This window comes from Tympanuchus pallidicinctus, unplaced genomic scaffold (genome assembly GCF_026119805.1).
Source record: "Tympanuchus pallidicinctus isolate F22 unplaced genomic scaffold, pur_lepc_1.0 scaffold1, whole genome shotgun sequence".
NCBI classification, from domain to species: Eukaryota; Metazoa; Chordata; class Aves; order Galliformes; family Phasianidae; genus Tympanuchus; species Tympanuchus pallidicinctus.
This window is the reverse complement of record NW_026294618.1, coordinates 53,265,551-53,280,682: the sequence shown is the minus strand read 5'-3', so window position 1 is coordinate 53,280,682 and position 15,132 is coordinate 53,265,551. Positions and strand designations below refer to the sequence as shown.

Below are 15,132 nucleotides of genomic sequence, written 5' to 3'. Positions count from 1 at the left end.
ATTGCTGGGGCTTAAGGTGAAGGAATAGATAAATTCACAGGGAGAAGGTAACACGAGTCAAATATTTCAAGGAAAAAAAATACAACACCTTTAAGCTTTGTTTTAAATATTTCTTTTTAAAACTAAACTTGGCAACTTCTGATGTTTTATCATTTCCTTGTATTGTTTCTTGTGCCTGTAATCTACATTGTTTTCTCTGATATCCATGCTGAGTAAGTTAAAAAAAGGATCAATGTGCTCCAAGCAACACACATTTTTCAATCCTGTCTGAACACCGCAGATAACAACATACCATCTTTAACAACCCCCTTGTGGGCTACCCCTGTTTACTGCTTCCCACATATGGTTTGATTCATTTTCAGGTTATTGAGGTTGATTCTTCAATTTTATTGTAAAAAAAACAATGTAGGACAAGCCTTGAAAAATTTGAAATGATTGGATTTATATTTTTTTTTAATAGTGATTTACTGCCATGGCTGACCGTGTTATTTTGTTGCAGGCTTGATAGATAACTCTGGTCTGAGGCTATTTTATACTCCAGTTTTAAGGAAGTACGATGCTGGTGTTATTGAAGCTGGTCTTTGGGTCAGCCTCTTCCACAATATCCCACCGGGCATGCCTGAATTTGTGTCAGAGGGTCACTGCACATTGGAATGTCTAGAAGAGGTATGTGTCCTGTCTGAAACCCGTGGCTTTCATGCTTTGAATTAGTTTAGGACAGGCTCTTTATCTCCTTGGAAAGATTGATAGTTGCTGGTTAAAGAACTGGGTCAACGCATCTGCTGCCCTCCAGAATTTTGAGTCTTTAATCTAGGGGTTTGGGATGCTCTATTGCTTTACTGATCTGAGTAATATTGGATGATGTGCTTGTGATAATTTAATTCTGTTTTCAGTATATAAACATGCATGGCAAAGCTGTTGGTAGCCTGAAATCACTAACCTAGGAGGACTGTTGAGAGAAATTAAGGTACATGTGTGTGCAAAAGGCTCCTAATAGCAAAGTGAAAGTCTGAAAAGTATACTTAGACCAACTAGCAAAAAAAAGTTTCAGATGTAAACCTACAATATTTCTCTACCCATTGGCTTGAAGATGGGAAGTAAAGTATATCGTAATTGTAGCCTCTTAATATAAGGGGCTTCTCTTGGCAGAGTGTTCATTCACAGCTGCATATATGTATATAATAATAGACATCCATATTCAGTAGCATTTGCCAAGAACTGTAAAATAACGTGTAGGTTTTGATATAATACACTTAAAAGTCTTAATATACTGAGAATTATAGGCAGTTCTGTTGATTTTCATAAAAGCTGCGTGCATTAGGAGTGAAAGCATGTTTTTGTAAAAAAAAAAAATTAAAACAAAATCCCCAGGACAAAATCAACGTTTTTGCATATTAAACCATTATTTCCATTCTGATTTAATTTTGCTCCAGACTGCGTTTTGCTGTAAAACATGAAGTGCACGAATGAATATATCTTCACTCTGCATTACACTACCTTACCTCTAGGCGTACTGATGGTCTTGATTACCTCATGGCAGGCTCTAGGTGCTGAGAGGCCTAGTGGGATTCATGTATTTGCGGTCCTCCTTCATGCTCACCTTGCTGGCAGAGCCATCAGGATGCGTCACTTCCGCAATGGTGAGGAGCAGAAGCTGCTTGCTTATGATGATGAGTTTGACTTCAACTTCCAAGAGTTTCAGTATCTGGAAGAAGAGAGAACCATCATGCCGGTATGGCACTCTTAATTCTTTTCCTGAAATTGCCTAAGAGATCACTTGCCTAACATAACTCACACTTAGGATTAATTTTGCTACATAATTCCTTTAATGTTTTGGTCCTTTTTCCAGTTACTGCATATAGATGAATGCATTAAAGCTGTTGTGTCTCATGAGTATCCACCTGGTTCATTACAGAACTGACGTGGACCTGATATCGGTTCATTCACTGGATGTGTTTTATGTCCAGAATTGCTCGATTTGAGCTTTGCTATTACAAATGCTTGAACAAAGCAGAAAATAAAATCACAGGCGTGCCTGGTTGCGACTTTGTTGTGCATCCAACCAGATGAAGGATGGAAACATCACCATGGGGCTTTAATGAGCCCTTGGAACTAGGTAGTGCATCACAAATATTTGTGCATAGCAAGTATTCACCCTTGCAAGCATGTTTACGAATCAGCCAAATTTTTCCTTTTTTCATACTTAATTTATTGTTAGGAATAAAATTCTAAGCTTGTGTTCCACAAGAGATTTCACTGAGTAAACAAAATTCTGGGGAAGAGGAAATCATTCAATTCTATCTGCTGTTTTTGTGATAATGTAATATACTTTTTTAAAAGTCAAAAATATGTTTATATTACAAAGCTTCAAATTAAACCAGTAGCTATCCCAAGGTATTTCATGAAAGCAATCTTTATTTTTTGAGTGAATCACTAGCTTAAAAATTATTCATTCATCTCTTTTTAGTTCGAGCAGGCACCTATTTTTGAAGCTGTGGCCTGAGGATAGAAAGCTTATCAATAAAAAAGGCTGGATACTCCACTTCCAACTAGCAGAACAGGTGGAGATGTGTTTGTTCTGGTGCACATGAACAAGCCCATTACTTCATGAAATTGATTGGATGCAATGTGTCAGACAACTGCATTTTATTTATAACTGGAGCTGTAAAGGCTGTTGGAATGACTGAACTTCAAGTGTAGTCAGGATCCTCATGGTTTGATCTTCTAGGGTGTTTTTCAGCCTCTTTTCCCATACTATGGGATACTCTGACATTTGTCCCTGAAAGGCAATAATAAGCTAAAATGTTAACTTTAGAATTTAATGTCTTGATGCTCAGGTGCAGCATCTATTCTTTGAAGTCCAACTGCTTGTACTCCACGAGGACTTCAAAGACAAACTGATGTTACCTCCTCCAGGAAAGAAATGTTGAAGAGTTTAGGAAGAGGGTTGGCAGAAGATGACAGGTTTACAAAGACCATAATACTTTCAGGAAAATCCATGCAGATTATAGAGAAAGGCCTCTTAAAATTCAAGAACAAAAGGGAGTAGACAGCAAAAAGATTAGATGAGGTATTTGATAGTATCATCAACTTAACAGACAGCTAAAATAGAAGCTGGAATTCTTTCTCTGAAGTGAGCCTTTTCCATGCCTTTGAATTGTTTTCATCTTGTGCAAAAAATACTAGTGTTATTCTTCATATAATGTAATTATATGGTGTAATTCTAACCAAGACTAATTGATTAACTAATAATGCTAATAATAATATAAGTAAAAATATCATAGAAGTTCTTGTTATTCTCTCCTGATATCTCTTCTTTAAGCTGTGGAGTCTAGATGATTTGTTTTTCTTTGTATACTAGTACCACCTCCTGAATTTAGAACCAAAAGATCTAGTCTTGCAAGTGGAAAACTTTTATGATATGATCCAGCTTCAACCAGGGGAGCCAGAGTCCTCACTGATGCCAGTTGGCTTCTTGCCATGAGGAGCAGTGATGCTTTGCCAGTTCAAGCTCCCTGAGAAGACTTGGACTTCATTTGCCCAATGCAAGGTTGACGTACCTTCTTCTGGTAGCCCAGAACTACAGTTACTGCTAGCAGTGACCTGGCAGGAGTGAAGCCCAAAAGGAAGGAGAAATTTTCAGCCTTCGGGGGGTAATCTGATTTCTTCCAGAAAGACTGATACAGTGGGTGATAAGGGAAGATGATAACAGAAAGAAACCAGAGCAAGTAAGCCTCTGGCATCCTTGTGACATGAAGTTGCCCCAACGTGTCAGATTTTTGAAGTATGTTCTATATTCTTCGGTATTTTTGTTTCTGTTGATCATCATAGTGGTTTTGAGACATGTGTTTGATTAGGTACAGGGAACAAAGGTACTGCCTTTTTATTTAAAAACACTGTTTGTCGAGACAGCAAAAAGTTAATTGCACTTAGTTGAGAAGGTAAGTCTTCAGCCCTTCCCATACATATCTGTCAGTGCAGCTAAGTCTTTGCCTGCCACTCCTCTGCTCGCAGACTTGGCAGATAAATAGCTGTTGTTGTGATGTGGAAAAGCTTATTTTCCTGATTTTTCAAGTAATTCTGTAGAAGTTGGCAGAATAAATTAGCCTGGGAAAAGTTATGCGAAGTAGCACTGGAAGAGTTTTGGAGAAAGAATCATGTGCATGCACTGTCTACTTATATAGTTTTCCAGAAAATGGACTTTTAAGTGTGCACTTCCATTGCTGTTTGAAAAAACAGATCGCCCTCTTAAGAAGGTTCTGTTTAAATCCATGGGAGATCCTTTGAGGCTCTGGGCTAATATGAATGTTAAGTGCCAAATTTTGGCATAGAATACTTGCCTAATTCTTTGCTCTTTTAAGAGCTTGTATCCACTGCTCTGATTTGTTTTTATTAAGTTTTTGCCATCATCTGTAGTTACTTGAAGTTAGCGTTGATAAACTTCAGAAACTTGAATTTCTGAAATCGTCTGTTTCAGGGGGACAATTTAATCACAGAATGTCACTACAGCACTATGGACCGAATACGCATGACATGGGTAAGAAAATCTTATTCATAAGATGCAATTAAAAAGTGTGAGATTACTTGCTAATTTATGTGTGTACTTAATTACACAATCACGTCATTTCTTAGGTTTTAAAGTCATAAGGACTGTTATGATTAAAGTCTGATCTCTTGCATAATAATTTTGCATATGACTAGTTTATAAAAATAAGCAAGCCAGTTCATAACAGATACTGAAAAATGAGTACTTTCTTCATAACATGCATTAACATGTAAATTCTGCATATTCTAATGAATTATGTTAATGAACTTGCTACCTGTTTTTCACTGAATTTGTAATTATGAGTTTATTTTCACTTATGCCATGACGAAGATTAAACCACTTGCTTTTGTACCTCAGGTAGGACTGAGGCATGACTGGGATAAGGTGGCTGGGAATAGCCACATCATTATTTTACCTTTCTCATGCAGCAGCAAATTGCTCCAACTGCTACTTTGAGCATGCTGGCAAGGGGCTGCAAAGGGGCTCCCTGCCAGCTGCTCTTCTGTGCAGGGCAGGAGGAGAGGGTGTTCTACCTGCATGCATTCGCAGCTGATGCAGCAGCTGGACTGTGCCAGCTGACAGTGAAACCAGGGAGTGTAGCCAGACCCGTAACATGTATGGGATGGGCACAGCTGCAGGCATCCATCCTGCAGGGGTGCTGGGCTGATTCCTTATACTCAGAAGAGCCTGGATCCAGATCTCCAGAAGTTGAGACCTGTTCAGTAAGGAAGACCTTGTTATGAAGCTCAGAGAGCACAGGGATAGCTCTTGCTGAATCATGGCTTTGCTGTGGGCAAATGCGGGACATGTATGAAGAAAAGCAAAATAGCAAGAATCAAGCCATTTTAGTTTTTGCTGTGCTAACTGTATCTTAGTTGAGTGAAATATCAGCATAGAAACAATTAAAAACACTCAGACAATGTGAGTAGTGAAGCGCACTGATGTGCTTCCATGTTAAAGCACTCTTCTTATAGAAGTAAATCTTTTAGTAAAGATTATCATTATATTATTATTATTATATGATTAATATGGAAGTAAACACATTAGTAAATCTGTGGTTTGAGCTCTTAGCTTACTTTTGAGATGAGAAAGGTAGCTGAATGCTGTAATTTTAGTTGGTATGACACCTTACAAACTGATACATGTAATAGCATGTGGCAGGGCAGTGAAATAAATATTCCTGAAAGAGCACAGATTAGAATACTGGTAGGAAAAGAGAATTTCCCTGATGATGCCGGGCATGAAGTTTTAAAAAATTCAGCGAAGCAGAATATGACAAAAAGGGGCAAACTAAGAGATTGTCAAAACTTTTATCCTTACACTGAATAAACTCTGCTACTTTCTATTTGTTACTAATGTTTATTAGTGAGAAGCAAGTGGTTGGATTTTAATTATCCAATTCTGTCATACTTCAGGGTAAAGTCCAGCTTCTCCTATTATCCTGTGTGGTGACTGCACTAGTTCTTGCACCTTAGTTCTTTCTTTTTATGTTCCATGTTCTTATCACTTGTGGTTCTGTGAGATTTATGGAAGTGTTTCCACAGGATTTAGGGGCACATACTGGTCATAAACTTGTCCATACTTACCCATATTAATTTTAAATTAGATTCTCGGTAGAAGACTATTTCAGAGCATGTTTCTTCTAAGAGCTAAAAATCTTACCAATTCTTTTATAGTTAGTGCTCCTTTGTTCTTAGGTCCATATAATCCATAAAGAAACATATTCCATCCCAGCCTCCATTTTATTAGGCAGAGCTCATGCAATTTCTTATTAAGAAGACTAATTATGCTACTAGATTTTTCCTACACCTGTTCTGAATTCATGGTAGTCATAAGTACGTTTAGGACAGCCAAAAGTAAACCTGAACTTCTCAGATCAAACTTGAACATAACAGTGGCTCGTTTTATTGGCCGTTGTTCTTTCTGACATCTCCAGCTTAGGAGTTGTTGCTTGAGCTTGCAGTGTATTTTGTAATTCATTACATAATAGTTTATTGTTACCTGATCAACTACCATGCAAAGTAAACCTTTTATGTGGGCCTCCTGCTACACATTTCATCAGCATATAAATACAACCAATGTTTCTATCTGTGGTGTTCCAGTGCTACCTTGATTAAAAGAAAAATCCCGTTTTCAGGGTGGTCTGAGCACCAGGAATGAAATGTGCCTGTCGTATCTGCTCTATTACCCGCGAATCAACCTCACCCGGTGCGCAAGTATTCCCGACATCATGGAGCAACTCCAGTTCATTGGTGTTAAGGAAATCTACAGACCAGTCAGGCAAGTGAAATGTTTGTGAATATGTGCAACCTGTTGTAAGATCACTCATGACACTTCATTTTGATGAATAACCTGTGCTTTGCAGCTACTTGTTTCTCTGGCCAAATTGTTTTTTATTATGTTTTTTTTACTATTTGAAAAACAGTTTCTTCTGTTAAAAAAATTATTTTTCTTGCAGCAAGTATCTCACCACCAACCACCTAGACAAATAAAACTTCATATAAATATCATATTAATGTTTCAAATGTATTAGTTTATCAAAACATATCAGTGAAACACTGATATGACTAAAGGATATACAGATAATTTTGAAAAAGTAGGACTTCAGGAGCACTAGCATTGAATTAGTCCATGTAGATCTGCTGTCATTAATTCTGCTGAAGTTGATTCACAGCTGCTCTGACGGTGTCATCACTGAAATGTACCACTCACATCCATTGTTTGGTATCCATAAATATTCAGCAAGAATCAGTGAATGTCAGATTCAGTTTCCAGATGGAGAAATTCAGTGCTTCATACTTCATACACCTTTGCTTCATATGCACTTCCATGTCAGATGCCATTTGGTCAGACTGCTCCTCTGCTGCCATCTGTCACATGGCAACAAAATGTATTGGAACATTGGCTGGAGGGTTCAACTTCTACTGCCATAGAGCCAACATCTGCCTCAGAAGTCATGGGCCAGCATAATAAAATAGGAGATATTTCAGAGCAGCCCTTGTAGAACCAATGCTCACATGTGGACTTCCCCGCTGTTTCAGTGACACTGACAAGAATACATAAAATGACAAGAAGTTCTAAGTAAGAAAGAAAATGGAGGGGATGAGAGAATATTAAGTCATTCACAATAAGAGATAAAATGGTAGTTAAGCATCATGAATGGGGAAATAAAGGCAACTGGAGTTTTGAAAGAATTACAAGTCAGAAGATGATATGCAAAGTAAGTTGAGAAAAAAAGGGAGATAAAGCAGTAGAAATCTAGCCAAGAGGAAAAACAGGCTTTTGGTTAACCACTGATTGCAGAAGTTGAGCAAACACTATCTTCTGACACTTTGATTCCCACTTTTGAGGGAAACAGATCACTGTACATTTTTGAGAGGTAAACAGGATTGCGTAAGAAAGAAAACTCCATCATCATTTTTTTCTTTCTAACAGAAATAACCCACAAAATGCTGAATATTTCCCAGCTGCTCAGATTGAAAGGGATCATTTTGTTGTAGGATCTGACTAATTCACTGTCCACTGTGGAAATTCAGTATCTGTAATAAGCCCTATGAAGACCCATGCAGTTCAGCTGGCATCTGGCTGCTGGCCTGCGAATTTGCAGAGGGGAAGGTTAAATTTGGCATTAGAATTTATTCAAGTCAGCAGAACTCTTGCTAGCCTTCATAATGTAGTCCAAGGCAAAACCAGCACAATTCCCACTGAGTTGTTGGATCTAACTTTTCTGCCTTGTGATATCACTAGGTTAAACTGCACAGTGATGTTACTTTCTATAGCAAGGGTGATTTTCTGAGTCAACAAAAAAATTTAGGTTTTTGTAGACGGGAAGAAGACCATCAATCTAGAAATCAATGAGTAGTGCATTATTTTAGATTTAAATGTTCCTTTTAATGCTCAAAATGAAAGCATCACAACAGAGGATCAGTGGTACAAGTGACTGTAAACATAGTTTGAGGATGTCTGAAAAATCATAGAATCACAAGTTTGGAAAGGGCCTACAAGATCATCTACTCCAACTGTCCTCCCATCACCATTACTACCACTAAGCTACTAAAAAGCTACTAAAAGATGAGTTCCAAAATGAACAAAATACAGAAAAACAAATAACATGAAGTGGAATGCTTTATTAGTGGTGAAGGTGGAATGCACTTGCAAAATTTCTTGCAATAAACTAAGCTAACAGTAAGATTTTAAAATTAAATGGATAGATGACTAGCATGGTCTTTTGATTAAATTTTATAAGGTGGCTTTCCTTATGCAGTATGTCTGCATAAAAACATATAAAACTTAGCGCAAAGCAATTTAATGTACAGGCTTATTGGTCTTTGTCCTGTAGTTTATATCCAAGACTGGATATTTTAAAGAAAGTCAGAATGCAGCCAGTATGTACTTCATTTTGACGCCACTGCTATTTTCAGTCTCTCTTTGTACAGGGAGAGCACAGTTTCTAAGCTAATCCTAGCAAAAAGAGTCTTTCTGAGGTTATAATGAAAATATTCTAACGAATGTATGCTGTCTTGAGGGTTCATTCATGATAACTGTATTTAAGAAAAAAAATGCACATTTGGCTTGAGGAAATAAAGATGTTTTGAATAGAGTATGTATGCAGACTGTCTGCTGCAAATGGAGGAGTAATTAGAAGAAGAGATTGTTAATGTCTCTAGTATTTATGACCTAACCCACAATTCTTTTTTCATTATGCTCTGTTAGCCTAAGGGTATGTGACCCAATGCTCGTCTCTCTTGTGTCAGTTTTACACTGGAATTGCTTCACTGGCTCCTCTAAAGTCTCTTGACTTAGAAGGCAACTGGATGCAGGATCAAGGCAACGGTGGCTCACTTCAAAACTCTTTTTTTTCCCTCAGTCTGGTGGCATGGACATTGGTATAAATAATTAGGAGTTGAGATTAAAATGATTGGGCTACAATTGTGTAAAATAGACGTCTGATTAAAATCACATCCTCCATGCCTAGATATTGAACGAAGCTGAAATTGGCATAGGCAATTTTATCCAAAGAAATGGGAGACAGTGTACTGCAAGATCTATACAGTCCTGTCTAAAATGTTTTAAATGTATAATTCACACTTTATCCAAAAAAGAAAAACAAAACATTAGGTTAGTTAGATTAAATTTCTGTTACTTTATTTTTTGCACAAGGTGTATCTGACTTTGTTTTTGAAAACTTGCCCCATTCACCATGCTTTTTACTTTCATTTCACTTGATTCAAACAAGGAGAATTTAAAAAACAGTAGAAAAGCTTTTTTAGCTATTTTTTTTTGTTTGCTCATTATTAAATTTTATTTTTTTGTTATTACTATGTTTGAATTTTCTATGACTAAAAGAAAGATATGAGATCTCATTCCTTCCCCTCCTCCATCTCAGGGAGGTGGTGGGGAATGAGACTAAGCCCACTTGTTCGTGGAGAGGGTTTCCAAACGTCAGCTCTCCTACAGCAGCACAGCAGATCTCTAACCTACCTCTTGCCAAAAGTTCCCTTGCAGCCATAGCACTGAGACATGCCAAAAGAAAACGTCCAAAACACTGGTTATTTTCATTCATTTTTTTGGCAGCATTGCCAACCTAGCAACCCTGTGCTAGGCTGAGGTTTGACCTATTATCTGAGTTATGGCAGAGCCATTTGGAAACAGCTTTCTAACTGCTTTCACAACACTGCCTGTCAAGCCTTGCAGATGGCAAGATTTATTTATTTATTTATTTATTTATTTATTTATTTATTTATTTATTTATTAATGCATTTGGGAAACTTACAGTAGAAAATTTGCTTTCGATTGTCTGTGTATTCAGTTTGTAGATGAGAGAGATGTAATTCTTAATTGGAAATCCTTCACTTCTAGAAGCATCTGGCAGCAACTCCTAAACTGATGACAAGCTTTCTAAGTTCTGTTGAAGTTAGTGACATTGTATCAGTTTTCACTAGCACAGATTTCAAATGAGTTCTATATTTATATATGAATGTATGTATGCATGAATGTTAATAGCATGTTTTTTTACTAAATTCCCAAAAGTAAAATCCCTTATCAGTTCTGACTTGGTGGTGTTTGTTTATGTTTTAAAATTCTTTTCATTGATTTTTCTTCAGGACTTGGCCTTTTATTATCAAGAGTCCTAAGCAATATAAAAACCTATCTTTTATGGACGCAATGAACAAGTTTAAGTGGTCCAAATCAGAGGGTCTCTCCTATAATGAGCTTGTGCTTAAACTACCAATGAATGTGAGATGTTCAAAAACAGATAATGCGGAGTGGTCGGTAAGTCTATTCCCATCTAAGTTTTCTAAATGTTAAAAAGGAGGCAACTATGCCATGAAACAGTACTTGACTGATTATGAATAAGTACTTGGCCTCAAACTGTTTACATGTCCACTGAAGATCCGCAATAACAAATTACGAGAATGTTTTATGGATGTTTTCATGAACTCAAGATCTAGAAATGTTTATAAAGAATAGAAAAGTTGGAACTTTGAGCAGGTCTTGGGATTAATAATAGGTGTATGGTCTCTTCTACTGTGTCTAGGACTCAGATCAAAGAATAAACATGTACTCAGATTAGGTGTCCATGTTGGCATCAAGTTTCCATTGGCTCCCTCCACTGTCAGGGACTTATGTTAGGGTCTTGTAATGGAAGATTCAAAGTTTCTAAATCAGATTTCTTCTCTTAATCACTCTGTAGGGGAAATTGTATTGGCTACATGAGGAATTCTCAAGAATCTGATTTCTTAATTCAGACATCTAAACCACTTAAATCTATACAAAGTCTTCCAACATCTCTCACTTTTCTGTTGGAACTGTATCTTAGAGATATCTATAGTAGTGGGGTAGAAAAATGCATCAATCATTGCCTATCTTTTTGTACACTCTTGGAAGATTTTTAACTTCAGAAGTTTTCCTTTCCCTGTACTTTTGATTAAAAAACTGTAAGATAAAAATAATTTCCCATTAATTTAGTCTTCATTCTAAATTACTTATGGTATATTAACAGGACCTCTGGGAAAAACTCTTATCATTAATGTTAATATGTGCTTATAAATAACTACTAGCACGATAAAGTATCATCCACTGGAAAACATACATTGCTCTTTGAACTCCTTTACAGATTCCAAATTCAAGATTTGATTTTATTTTTTGACTTTTTTCTCCCCAGAAGGGGAAATTGTCTCACTGTGCTACTTTACTTCCTAACTGATTTTAAGCCAGCTTAACATAGCTGATGCTAAATACTACTCATGAGATAGGTCCTAGGAAATCCCCACTCTGCAGAAAAGCTTCTGTAGCTTCTGAGCTGTCACACAGTAGTTTCAGGTAGCGGGGAAATTCCCCTTTCAGCAGCAGTGTTCTCAGGTCTCTCCAGCATTGGACTGTTCTGCCCAATGAAGGTAAGTGAAATACTATGAGCTATAAGTAATCAAAGAGATTCATATATATATATATATAATATTTTCCCCACTGCAGATTTTCTGTGAAAAGTAGTTATTGAATACATGTGATGATAGAATGAGTGACTATTCACTGGTTTGGGGTAAGATTCTTGACAAACTGCTGGCCAGTAGCAGCTGCTTAGCCACTTTTTCACTGATTATTAGTGAGAAAACATATAAAGAAGATGGAAAACACTCAGAATTTTTATCAGGAGGGGGTAGGCTTCTTTATGCTTGAGTGGTTTGCTTTCAGGAAAATGCTGTTCCACTTTATCTTATAGGATGAAGGAATAGTACTTAGGTCTTAACATCGTCAAACAGTGAGTTCATTGGAACCAGGAGTACTTAGCTCTCTTTATCATTGGTTTCCTATTTTGAATGACTCAGGCATATTCTTCAAGGCTGAGATTAGGACTCTTTCCTTTTACTTCCCTAAGTGGTGATATTACATGTAATTGGCCATACTCATCAAAATTGGAAACAGATTTAACCTGAAAGGCTAAACGATCAGTGAGTTGTCACAAGAAGGTAAAAACTTGAAGTGGAGGAAGTGAATTGAAAATACCTTCACCCTTCTATACGGATAGCCTAATGATCAGTTTTAGCTTTGTATTGTATTCACTAGGAATAAACCAGTATTTGGATTATTCATTCTCTGCAGTGCAGGATAATTGCAACACGGAGAAAAACACCACGCATATATTGTACAGGTGGACATTCAAACCTGCAAAAATGTTTGTGCCCAGGGGCTCACTTTTCATAGAACTTCTTTTCTTCAACATAAGCCTGACAGTGTTTCTTTTAATTCAGAATTAAACCATGTAAGCATGGAGTAGATTTAGGAAATTTATAACTAAGTGGTGCACCAAAATCTCTCTGATTCCATGCCAAAGCCAGGACAGACAGGTAGATGCCATACTCCATAAGAATTGCACTGAGTTCTAAGAGAAGAGTAAAAATGCTGAATATATAAAAGCATGACACAGCCTCTGGGTGGCCCTGTTTGACTAGAGAGTTGAACCAGATGGCCTCCAGAGGTACTTGCCAATCTCAACCATCCTGTGATTCTGTGGGACTAAAGTCATAAAATGTGTGCCCATCAACAGCCTTCTACATGTAAGTAAAAGCTTTGTATGTGCCATGAATACTTTCAGATATCATCCAATATCCCAGTAGCATCTTTCAGAAAGATGAAAACAAAAATCAAGCCAGCCAGAAAATCCCACAAAACAAAACAAGGCCATACAGATCAACCAACAAAAGCCTGACCTTGTTTATTGGAGAGGATGCCAGTGTATGCAGCTGTTCCCAAGCTGAAAATAATGGATCCACACACTGGCTGATTGTTTGGCGTGTAATATATTAATATTTGTACAGAGCTTGATGTCTTCACAGTAAGAGTCACAACTGCAATGCAAAGCTATCAACAGATTCTCATGCAAGCTCTGACAGATTTCTACTCTTATAAGATGAAACTGATAATTTTTCATTTTAATTGCAGTTCCAAGGCATGACAGCTTTTCCTCCTGAAATAGAGAGACCGTACAAGACAGAACCAGTAATATGCAGTTCATCTTCCTGTTTACCTTGCAGTTTATCCTTCACTCTGTTGTTTGTGGTACATATCACATCCAGTACCATAGGAAACTTTGGGCCCTTTGTACAATAATTTTTATTCATTTGTGTTCTGTATGCCATGCAAGTTCTGATGTGTTTGCACTGTTGCTGTTGTAGATTTATTTTTTTACATATTAATAAACTAAATTTGCTAGTTCAAAATAAAATGTGTACTTCCTTTGAAAACTGTGGTTTACTTGTTTTCAGTGTAAAGTATATACAAAACACAGTAGGTACACTGGCAAGTTGCATATTGAAACCTTTTCACATACCATTTTGTTACACTTTGTCCTGGCTCTTCACATCATGTTTTCAAAACAACTATGTATATGGGTGAAATTAATAAACTAAAAGAAACTTAGTTAACCACATTCCACCTGGAGTATGCTGTATTATTTTGTCTTGGTTCTTGACATGTGCAGGTTAAGATTTTATTGCTATAAACATGTATTTGGGTATGTCTGACTGGCACCTGCAGTAAAGCCAGTAAAGGGAGAATTTATTTAGGGGACCATTTCTAGGAGCAGTACATTGCAACTGGTCACTCCTCCTAAGAGAAAAAAAAAACAAGTTGCCACAGTTGTTAAATGGATGAAAACCCCAAACCTCCCCATAGAGATTCCTGCACAAGGAGTCCCTGGCTAACCAGGGGTATCTCTCCTCCTTTCTTCTCTTCATCTTTTCCTCAGTCCCTGACAGTTAAGTCTTCCTTTTTTCTTAAGGTTTTGGGTAGGCCAAGTAGAGCTTTGGTGAGGCTAACACATCCTTGTTGTGCACAACCTCGATATAGCAGCAGTGATGAAGATCAATCTCAATGCCAGGCACTGGCATGCACAGAGAGGGGAGTCTGAGCCTGCCAGCAGCTATTGTTAGCACATGCCAAGCATCCTGATATGCCAAACTGTTGATAAAGAGCTTATTTTTTGCATACCGCACACCTTGTGTATGACTTTTTGTTTATTTGTTTAACGTGAAAATCTGTGTCTTCTTTACTCAGATGTTGTTCAGCAGGGAAATCTTCCTAAAGATACCTAATTAATAGTTTCCCAATGAAATTATGCAACACACTTGGAAAACAACTTCGTCCCTAAGCCCTCATTTCTACAGGCACTCTGTAGCTGCAGTTAACTATACATTTTCCACAGTTCAGCCTAAACATTACTGGAATTCAGCTGGGAAAATCAGTTTTTTTTTGGATATTTAGAGTGCTTCCCTAACCACTGCAGCACCAGCACTACAACTAATCTCTGTAGACATTATTACATAGAGATTTTGTTAAGTGCTTTCTATGTCACTGAGCACCGTGCTGCAGTATGCTCAGTCCGTAGTAGATCAAGAACTCGATTTAGTTGAAGTGAACTGATTTTCTGGGTCATTGGATGTTAACCACTAAAACCTGCACTTGTTTGTGAAATTAAATTTCTTCATGAGAGCAGTCTATTCTGATGCAAAGAGCTGTCACATCAGAAGGATAATAAGGAGGGAATTTGGAATCTGTCTTCTTTGTGTTTGAGTAGTGAGAAGGAAAGC

The 15,132-nt window shown here is 37.3% G+C and overlaps 1 protein-coding gene across 1 annotated transcript in view; it reads left to right on the top strand.

Annotated features, from left to right (window-relative positions):
- The window catches only part of MOXD1 (monooxygenase DBH like 1), a 51,914-nt gene extending 37,941 nt beyond the window's left edge, over positions 1-13,973 (top strand). The window contains exons 7-12 of the mRNA XM_052700218.1: positions 500-666; positions 1,541-1,732; positions 4,478-4,537; positions 6,684-6,826; positions 10,651-10,819; positions 13,487-13,973. Coding sequence (XP_052556178.1) covers positions 500-666; positions 1,541-1,732; positions 4,478-4,537; positions 6,684-6,826; positions 10,651-10,819; positions 13,487-13,654 — 899 coding nt within the window. The 3' untranslated portion in view covers positions 13,655-13,973. The remainder of the gene's footprint in view (positions 1-499; positions 667-1,540; positions 1,733-4,477; positions 4,538-6,683; positions 6,827-10,650; positions 10,820-13,486) is intronic.
- Positions 13,974-15,132: the final 1,159 nt, after the last annotated feature.